This window comes from Aegilops tauschii, chromosome 7 (assembly GCF_002575655.3).
Source record: "Aegilops tauschii subsp. strangulata cultivar AL8/78 chromosome 7, Aet v6.0, whole genome shotgun sequence".
NCBI classification, from domain to species: Eukaryota; Viridiplantae; Streptophyta; class Magnoliopsida; order Poales; family Poaceae; genus Aegilops; species Aegilops tauschii.
The window spans coordinates 422,820,138-422,830,674 of NC_053041.3; the positions used below are offsets into that span (position 1 = coordinate 422,820,138).

General features: G+C 48.2%; 1 protein-coding gene and 1 long non-coding RNA gene across 2 annotated transcripts; both read left to right on the top strand.

Moving 5' to 3' along the window:
- The first annotated feature begins 4,450 nt into the window (after positions 1–4,450).
- Positions 4,451–7,906, top strand: LOC141027053 (uncharacterized). Its single transcript, XR_012189110.1, has 2 exons — positions 4,451–4,579; positions 4,697–7,906. It is a non-coding gene; the product is annotated as an uncharacterized lncRNA (long non-coding RNA).
- A 521-nt stretch (positions 7,907–8,427) lies between these two features.
- On the top strand, positions 8,428–9,093 carry LOC109757473 (uncharacterized). Its single transcript, XM_020316296.1, has one exon. It carries the CDS (start codon positions 8,428–8,430, stop codon positions 9,091–9,093), a length of 666 nt encoding a protein of 221 aa, XP_020171885.1.
- The last annotated feature ends 1,444 nt before the right edge of the window (positions 9,094–10,537 follow it).

Sequence of the window (10,537 nt, forward strand, 5' to 3'; positions counted from 1 at the left end):
TGGTGACCCTGGGGCAGCGGAGAACTACCGATTGCTGCCAACGAGGGTCCCCTGTCCAGAGCTCGGACCCGTCGAGGTCCAGGGTGGCGAGCTGCGGCGCGCCATCTATGACACCCTGGAGTAGGTGTGCCTGGAGTAGGTGGAACGAGACGCCGCACAGGTGCAGCCGCAGCTCCACGAGCCGATGGAATGGATCGTGGACCTCATGGTCGTAGTTCATGCACTTGCTGAGGTGCAGCACGCGGAGAGACCTCGACGGCGGCAGGCTGCCGATGCTGAAGTTGTATAGCATTCCGGCCCCGGGAGCGTCCGAGTCCGGGCCGTAGAAGAGCCCGATACGGAGTTCCTCCAGGCGGCTGGCCGCCGGGCTGGACAGCAGGGCCTCGAGCTCTCGGGCCATGTCCTGCTTCGCCTCGCACACGTCGTCATGGAAAGCGAATGACTCGTAGTCGCTGTGGTCGTCGTCCTCTCCTTCCGAGTAACAGAACGTGAGCTTCGTTACGTTGCCGTCGGCGGCGGCGAAAGCCTCACGGGCGTCACGCATGATAACGTAGCGCTTGGAGTACCGGTCGAGGTCGTCGTAGGAGCGTGAGTCCAGGTTGACGGCGCCGGACGAGGGCCAGAGCGAGCGCCACCGCCGCCCGAGCGCGCCCGTGGTGGCGCCCTCCTTTACCAGCGCGAAGTACAGGATGTGCCGTAGAAGGTCATCGGGGAGGCTGGACAGTCGGTCGCCGCCGGTCATTGTTGATCAATCGTGGCTGTCAAGCAAGATCTGCACTACTTCTTTCTTGGGGGGACAGGGAGACTCGAGCAACGCGGCCGATCGACCTGTTTTATACAGGCACGCGTGTGCGTACAGATCTGGATAACCGATTCCGACCGCTACACGAACTCCGTTTCTTTTTGCCGGAAGACCACTGCGAACTCAATTACTCCTACTGCGAACCAACCTGTGACTGTGGTATCCTCGTGGCTCAAATCCTCGTGCTCGCATTTACTCTTGAATTTATTTCAGTATTTTCGACGACGTGAATTCAGTGGGAAGAGGCGTTTCCGTCGACGGCGAGGTGTCTATGATGACTTCGTAAATTTCAAGATAATATATCAGCTTAGTCATTCAAAAGTGACATAGGAGTAAGGTGTATGTGTGTGCGTTCATATGGATGAGTATATGCGCGTATATATGAGCGCTTGCATCTGGACTGTGTAAAAAAATGAACTCAATTACTCCGACCTATGAAACATCGAAGGCTCGGCGATCGGGAGGATTTGTCGGGCAGATGCGAGGGCATTGAGTCCCTTGTGTGTGCTTTTTATTCTTCTAATTTTTAATCTTTTGAAAAAAAATTAAAATAAGTTATGTAGTCATATTCATGTTTTTCATGAGGAGGGCTTTCAAATAAAATCTATTTTGACTACATTTTGAGGAGTTTCAATTAAGTTTTAGCCTTTAAAACTAGTACGTGTGACCGACAAAATCTTAACTTTTGTAAAAATTAGTCGCTTAAAGTTTAACTCTGAAACTTGATGCGAGTGACCGAGAAAATCGCGAGTTTCAGATGCAAAATTGCAAGTTTTAGGAATTAGGGCATCTCCAACGCTGGCAATTCAAATGGACATAGTGACTGGTCCGCATCAGTCCGCAGATAATGGTGCAGAAGACGGTCATTCAATCATGCCCGGATCCATTTTAAAACGAATTTGAATAAACATGATAAATTTCATCAAACAAAACAGAAGATATTTCGCCCGTTTAACTAAAAGCTTAAGAAACTAGGAGGCTAGCGGACTGTGACCACGGTGGCCGCCCTGGTCGGCCGCACCGCCATCGTCGTCTGTGTAGTCATTGTCGTTGTCACTGGAGAAGTCCTTCCAGCGGCGGAAAGGCGCATGGGCACGACAACCCTGGCCAACCGCCGCCTATTCCTCGCGGAGGGCCCCGCGTCCAATGCCGACCTCGACCGCGGTGTCCTAGAGGCGGCCTAGTCCCTGCCGGTGGCAGCGAAGGTGTCGCTTGGCGACCACTCTCGCCAATTGTGGCGAGCTCCCCGTCTAGGTGGCGGCGGTGCCGCGCGATCGTCTCCACAGTGGTGAGCGACCGTTCGTTGTCCCAGGCCTCCACCTTTGCCAACCTATCCTCGCCCGACTTGATGGCCCGCAACGACAAGGAGCCACGCTGCCGCCACGGCCACCGAGGGAGTGGTGGATGCACCCGCGTGCCTTCGCGACCCCGTCGGCGACAACTCCTCCTTGACGACCTTATTGTGCCAACTGCGGTGCGGCGGCGACACCGGCTCGTCGATCCGTACGTACAGCTGTGCAGCCGTGAGGGCAGCTCCTCCTTCATGCGGCACCCGATTTGGACGCCACAGTTGCGCGCGGGGGACGATGGCTCCACCTTAACGGGGAAGATAGGTGATGCCGCCTCCTGCTTTGCTCGGTAGCGCGACAACAAGTGAAGCTCTTCCTTCATGCGTGCTGGGGGCAGTGAGGGCGGCGCCGGACCACATTCCCGGAGCGACCCCTCCATCACCAGTTTATAAGATGAGCCAGCCGTGGGTGCAGTGGCTAGATAGTTTCATAATGTCGTGAAGTGACGGCCGGAGTAGGCTTCTCAGTGGCCGCGTCTGTATTGAAGCAACACGGCTCGCTCGTCCGGTTGCGTCGCTCTGACCGGCATCAATGTCGTGAAGTGACGTCCGCTATGGAGCGACGCTGACGGCATGAATGCGCAGCAACCGCTTTGAGCTAACGGCATGAACGTTTGAGCGATCCCAAAGTCCATTGTACGGTAAGAAGTGTCTATGTCTATGATACTCTCATGGTCTAAGGAACTAAAGCATATGTTAACTCTCTGTGTTATATCGATTGACTTGTGACCATAGTATCTCAAAGTGTAACAAATAAGTTGGGTCAATTCAATATGATCATTCTTGTAACGTCATATTCTCAAAGTTGTTTCAGGACTATCGTTACATATCCCAAGATCATGACGATACATCCATCTTGCATCATGTTTTTGTACTGTTATTTATATTTTTTTAAAGTTATATTTCACTTTTAGGTTCCATTCTAATGTCTTTTCTCTCTTAGTTGCAAGTGCTATCACAAGAGGGAGATTGCCGACAGCTGGAATTCTGGACCTGAAAAGAGCTACAATGGAGATAGTTATTCTTCGGAACTCTGAATGACTCGAAACTTTTCAAAGATTTATTTTGGAATATATAAAAAAATACTGGAACAAGAATCACCAGGAGGGGACCCACCAGTGAGCCACAAGCTCAGGTGGCGTGCCCACCCCCTAGGGTGCGCCACTTGAGCTTGTGGGCCCATAGTAACTATGGTAGTCTATACCTAACCCTGACAAAGTAGGTAAAAGCATCAAATGCATGGAGAGGTGTCACTGTATGTTGGCCTCCGAGAATGACTGCCCGTCATGTCATCGCTGCTTAGGGTATTCACCTGGTATTAGTGTGACACGAACTAATACAGGTGTCCATCGCACGGTAAATGAAGTGATGAATGAACTCTTGCGCTACTGTAACTTTGTTGCTCGCCTGCATTCCTGTCGTGTATCGCAGAAGGCCTGCATGGGCAGAACTAGTACGCCACGCGTCGGATGCGGTGGTTGGCTGGCTGCATCTGCTTGCCGGACGCGGGTCAGGTGAATCGGGCATTCTCAGGTGCCATAGCCATTCTTAGACGTCCTCTTGCCTTGAGTTGTTGCCGAGCTGCTTAGGCAACTTCTCCTGGCATACTTGGTTGCTTATGTAGTAGATTATGACAGGTCTTGGCAAAGATATGCGTGCCGCCATGGACCTGAACCCATAGTGGAAAGTGCACTCCTTCTGGATGTTCTAGTCAGTGAGAGTCTTCTTGAAGATCTGCATACCACCACTGATCCAAGGTGGTAGCAACTTGACTGCGGGGAGACTTAATGGTCGTCCTCTCCAACAATGTCACTAATGTGGATCATGCACAGTTGGGTCCATGAACCAAATGGTCACAGTACTGATACCCTTCCGCGTGCAAACAGTGCTGGAGGATCCCGCAAGGCAACGCCGAGGGGAGGTGGTGAAGGCGGCATGCTTGGGAGGATCCTGAACGGCGGCGGTGAAGCGACTTGTAGAAGGAGGGTCTCCATGGAGATAAGGTAGATGGGTGGGATCGTAGGGAGATTGTGCACTGGGCATCTATCTTTTTCAGTTTAGCTAAATTTCAGTTAGCTGACTTTTTACTTTTGGGTCAGTCGATTTTCTGGCCACTGGATTGTGCTTTGGGATTTGTGCTTGTTCTTTTTTTCTGTTTCGTTTTTGCTGGTGAGTTGGGCCTCGTGTAGTCGATTGCACCCTTGTTTTGGTCAGTTGATTGTGCTTTGTTGGGCTCCTTCGCAGCGCGCTCGCCCATTATCTTCTTCTACGCACCCGTTAACAGCCTTGTACCCAGCCCAGCCCGTGCTGTGGAACCCGACCATCACTGATTTCGCATATCCTCGCTTATCGATCTGTCAGTCACTTTCCCCTCTCCGGCTCAGTCTCTCTCTACTCGGTGTCCTCTCCTCTTCCTAGCTAGAGCTAGGGTTCGTCAAGTTCTTCCTCTCCTATAACTCCCCCTCTTCTTTTTTCTTGTCTAGATGTGCTCTAATTCTGAAATTGCTAAGGCGCTTCTCTATTTTGTTTTGCTCTTTTGTTTGCAGGATTTACCTGTCGGGGGTTCCTTGGATTAGGGGCTTCCTTTGCTGCATCTGCTGTTTCCTCAGTCTCCTTTTGTATTTTTTTTGGTGGTAGTAAGAGTAGTATGGTTAGGGTTCTTGTTTAAAATGCTTCAGTGAGTGTATTTGTAGTCTTCAAATTTGATCTATTTTTTATTTGGTTAGGGTTTCCTAGTAAATGTTTTTGGTGGTAGTTCGAGTAGTACAATTAGGGTTCTTGTTTAGCATGCTTTGGTTAGGGTTTTTGTAGTGTTGAAATTTTCTCTAATTTGTGTCTGGTTAGGGATAGTTCAGATTTGCTATTATTTTTATCTGGTTAGGGTTATTTGGTTAATCATTGATTTGTATATCTTCAAAGGTCACTTGTGTATATTGTTATTCTAATGCTATTTTATAGGTCATTTGTTCATTTCGTGTGTAGTCAGTTTCTAGGTTGTAGAAAATGTTATATATATATAGTGTGTGTGTATGGCTGATTGTATGTCTAATCCAGCCTTTTTGTTATATGCATTGTGTGTATGGTCAATGTCATGCCAAATCATTGCAGTTTTTTTAACTATCCTTGCAGTTGTTTTAGCAAATCCTAAGTGGATAAGCATTTATGTACTAAGTCCATGTAGTTGTACTTTTTGCTTCTATGTATTCATGCATTACTGATTTTTGTTTCTTATAGTTTTTGTTCCTGCATTTGTAGTATGCTTGTTCTTAGCTTGAGTATAGTGAAATTTGTATTGGTTAGTTTTAAAATATCTTTGTATAGCACGTCTGTACTTGTAGCATTTAGTACTTGCTATATTTGTACTTGCTTATATTTTATATGTGAAATTGTGTGTGCTGATTGTGTAATTTAGGTAGATCTTTAGGTTCATAACAATGTCTGTAATGTTTTGCTTTTTAATAATTTGTGTGGAATTTAATCTAAGAGAAATGTAGTTAAGTGAATGTGTGTTCCTGCATGAGTTGCTTTTATATTTGCATATGGTGTAGTAGTGTTTGTTCTTGGTGATTTATTTGCTTGCAAATTTTTATCTAGTTATCTGAATATGCAACTCAGTTATGGGAATATGCTATCGAAGGTTTTGTGCTTTACCTCTAGTTAACTTGTTCCATCATGCTAATATGTTTCTTCATAATTATTGTTTAATCCGGATTTATCTCTATTGTGAAATTACTGCAAGTTTAGTTTTCTCTTGTAGTTTAACAACTTCGAGTACAAGTACGTTTAGATGTTATGGCTATCTTTTTGTACCTATGTTCACATGCTCTCGTAGTATCGTACTATATGTTTCTCTTGAACAACGAGTGCAAGTATAGTTCTATGTAGATGCAAATTTAGTTGTAATGATGAAAATTTTAAATTATGCCTTTAGGTAGGTGTTTTGTCTTGCTTGTAGTTTACCAACTCCTTTAACAACTAGGTCTACATGTTATGGTTCCTGTCTGTACATATGTTCGTATGCTAGTAGTATCGTATTATATGTTGCTCTTGAACAACGACTGCAAGTTTAGTTCTCTAAATATGCAAATTTAGTTCCTATATGGATTTTTGAAATTCTGCATTTAGGGACGTGTTCTGCCCTTACTTGTAGTTTAACAACTTCTAATACAACTAGTTGAAGATGTTGTTGTTATCTTTATGTACCTATGTTCGCATGCTCTCGTAGTATCGTACTATATGTTACTCTTGAACAACAAGTGCAAGTATAGTTCTATGTAGGTGCAAATTTAGTTGTAATGATGAAAAATTTAAATTATGCTTTAGGTAGGTGTTTTGCCTTACTTGTAGTTTACCAACTTCTTTAAGAACTAGGTCTACATGTTATGGTTCCTCTCTGTACCTATGTTCGCATGCCAGTAGTATCGTATTATATGTTGCTCTTGTACAACGACTACAAGTTTAGTTCTCTGAATATGCAAATTTACTTCCTATATGGATTTTTTAAATTCTGCATTTAGGAAGGTGTTCAGCCTTACTTGTAGTTTAACAACTTCTAGTACAACCGGGTGAAGATGATGTGGTTATCTTTTTGCAAATATGTATGCATGCTCGTAGTATAGTTCTTGTATGTTGCTATTTGACAACAACTGCAAGCTTAGTTCTCTGAATATACAAATTTAGTTCCTATGTGGAATATTTAAATTCTGGCTTTAGGGAGGTGTTCTGCCTTTACTTGTAGTTTAACAACTTCTAGTAGAAGTACAAACATGACATCTATTCAGAAGTTATAGTTGGATTCTGAAGATGTGCATGATTTTGCATCCGATTAATATTTATATGAAACGGTCAATTTGTGCAGTCTCTGAATTTACCGTTGTGGTTACATCAAAATGTCAGGACGTCACTTAAGTTGCAGGCCACCAAATTGACACCACAGAAAAAATGAAGAGGGGGAGGGGATCATCATTTACCTTGGACTGACCACAAGCACCTTGTTCTGCAGCTTTATTCTTTCTTCCTTTTGCTTTTCCTTTTGAGAGATCTATGTTTTGGGTACGATCTGAAGCTTCATCCATTGTGTTGGTGTTGTAGAACTTCGAGCGATTGGAGGAAGGAGGTTAGAAGGAAGAAATGGGAGGAAGAAGATCTATGGAGACATCACAAGACAACAACGCATCTGAGCTTTGTTTGTGCATCCATAACAGTGGTTGTCTTGGTGATCGGGGAAGAAGGGGGGAGGAAGAAACCTTCTGTGCATGGGATTTTTTGAGCTGATTTTGTGCGTGAACTGGATCCACTTGTCTTGAGTGGAGTGGCTTTGGTTCCTTCGCAGGTTCAGGCCCGTTTCACTTTTGGGCTAGACAGAAGGCAGAACACGGCAACAAAAGCTTTTCAGCGATGGATCTGTCAGTTTTCTTGTTGGGCTGATCGACTGACCCTAATTTTGGGTCAATCAGTTTTCTTGTTTCTTCTTATCCTTTCTTTTGTTTAACTAATCGACTGACCACATTGTACAATTAGTCGATTGATCTATAGCCGCTCCCAAATTTTTTTAGATTGTTTTGCGGTGCAAAACCAGCTGGTGGAGCATCCGGTTTTCTCACAGATCGGGCTAGGGTAGGGGCGAGGGGGAGGGGACGACAAAACTAAGAGCGTAACCGGGAACATTACGTTCTTTGTTCTTTTTAGATTAGATAGGAGGGAAAAGTGTTGAACATGTATTCTTTGCATGTATGTATATAGGTTTGGGTTTTGTATTTCGCACCTGTCACGTCTCTCTCCCCTCTGTAACTTGTATGTAACTTGGGAGACAAGACATTAGGTGCACCCCTTGTATCTATATATGTGCCCCGTGCACGATCAATGGAATTATCAATGCAGGCAAGCCCTCTCTTCCAAACTTACATGGTATCAGATAGCAAGTCGATCCCCTACCTCTGCTACCCTAGCCGTCGCCGCACCCAGCCGCCACGGCCGCTAGTCCATGCCGCCGCCCCACCCCTCGCCGCTGCCCCTCTTCTCCGCAACCGCACCATCCTCCCCATCTCCCACTCCCTAACCCTAAGCCGCCGCTCCTTCCCCGTCTTCAGCTGCCGCACAGCCGCCCCTTCCTCCCTGCCGCCGTACGCCGCCACCCCTCCATCGCCATGTCCGTCCACTCCTCCCTCTCCGGCAACACCAACCCCTTCGCCGGCCCGGACCCCGCCGACATCCGCAACCTCAACATCCACGAGCGCGTTACGATGGTCCTCGATCCGCATGACTCCATGTATTATGCATGGAAACCTACTTCTCGGTTGTCTTCCGTGAGTACAATCTAGTGGATCGTGTCGATGGCTCCGTCGACTCGAGTGACATGAAGGAGGACTCCGAGTGGACCACCATCGACGCTACGCTCATCCGGTGGTTCTTCCTCACCATCTCGAAGCACCTGTTTCTCAATGTCGTGAGCGATGGTGACGATGCACACGCCGTTTGGGTCAAGCCCAATGGCCTCTTCACCGACAACCGCCTTCAGCGCTGCGCTTTTTTGCAGCAAGAATTTTTTGGCTGTCATCAGGATGATCAATCCATAGATGACTATTGCCGCCGCCTCAAGACGCTGTCTGATGAGCTTTGTGACATCGGCACCAAGATCGACGACGATCTCCTTCTCAGCATGCTCACGCCCGGCCTCAACGAGGATGTCGACAACGCCTCCGCCAACCTCACCTTGATGTCGGGGCCCTCCTTCCCCAAGTTCATCGCATACTTGCGGTTGGAGGAACACCGGATGAAGCAGGTGAAGAAGCGGGTGCAGCACACCGCCCTCGTCGCCGGCACCTCCTGTGGTGCCGCACCACCGACCGCACCACCGGCGCTGCGGACGCCGGCGCCTTCCACGCCTCTGGAGTTTTACCTGCTGCCGCCCGCGCCACCCGCCCCTCCCGCGCCCCAACCATAGCAGCCCGACGGTGGTCGTCGCAAAACCGCCGCGGGGGCGCACGACCGAAGCAGCAGCAGCAGGGGGGAGCCCCGTCAGCAGCCCACCCCACCCTGGAGCTACGACACCAAACCGTGGACTGGCGTCGTCCATGCATATTCGATGCCGGTGCCACGGGCTCCCATGTCGGGCCTCCTTGGGCCTCGACCGGTGGGCCACCAGGCCCACTTTGCCGCGCCAGGAGCCGCTGGGCACGCGGCACTACCCGCACCGCCACCGACCGGCGGCTATGCCGCTCACCCCGTGCCGCCCGCCGCTGCTTACGGTGGGTTTTACCCGCCGCAGGTTCCTCTGCCGTGGGACCCTGCCCTCCTCGCTGCGCTGCACTCGACCCCATCACCGAACTACTATTGTGGCGGTGGAGATTGGTACATGGACTCGGGCACCACCGCTCACATGACATCTCATCCCTGTAACCTCACCTCCTCCATTTCCGTTCATACTCCTACTCACATCGTCGTTGGTAACGGTTCCTCCTTACCCATTACACATGTCGGTCATACCTCATTTCCCTCTACATCTACACCTATAACCATGTCTAATGTTCTTGTTTCTCCTAACTTAGTTACGAACCTTGTCTCTGTTTGTCGTCTTGCTCGTGAGAATCCCATTACCGTTGAATTTGATGATGTTGGTTTTTCTGTGAAGGACGCCCGTACCAGGATGGTTCTTCACCGATGTGATAGCCCCGACGAGCTCTACTCGGTGCACTCCTCCGCCACCACCTCCACCCGCCCAGTCGCCCTTGCCGCCAGTATCGACCTTTGGCATGCTCGTTTGGGACATCCCAACTCCACCGTTTTGCATCACATTCTTCAAAGTTTTTCATTCTCATGTAATAAGGTCAACAACCATACTTGTGAGGCTTGCCGTCTTGGCAAGCATGTTTGTCTCCCCTTTAGTGTGTCTACAAATATTTCCATTTTCCGTTTCAGTTAATTTGTAGTGATGTTTTGACATCCCCGGTTGCAAGCAACACGGGCTATCTATATTATTTGGTGATCTTAGACGACTTCTCTCATTATGTGTGGACGTTTCCTCTTCGTCGCAAGTCTGATGCACTTGCCACACTCACTTTGTTTTATGCCTATGTCACCACACAGTTCAGTCGTCCCATCCTTTGCTCTCTAAACTGATAACGAAAAAGAATTCAATAATGTTGTTGTTCGCAACCTCCTTGCTATGCACGGCACTATCTTTCGCCTCACTTGTCCCTATACATCCCAACAAAATGGCCGCGTTGAGCGCATCTAACGCACTCTTAATGGCTGCGTCCGCACGTTGCTCTTTCACTCCAACGTGCCTCCACGGTTTTGGTCGGACGCTCTCGCCATCGCCACCCTCCTCATCAACATCCTCCCATGCTGCCCGTGTAGGAACTATGCCCCTCATCATCTTCTTTTCG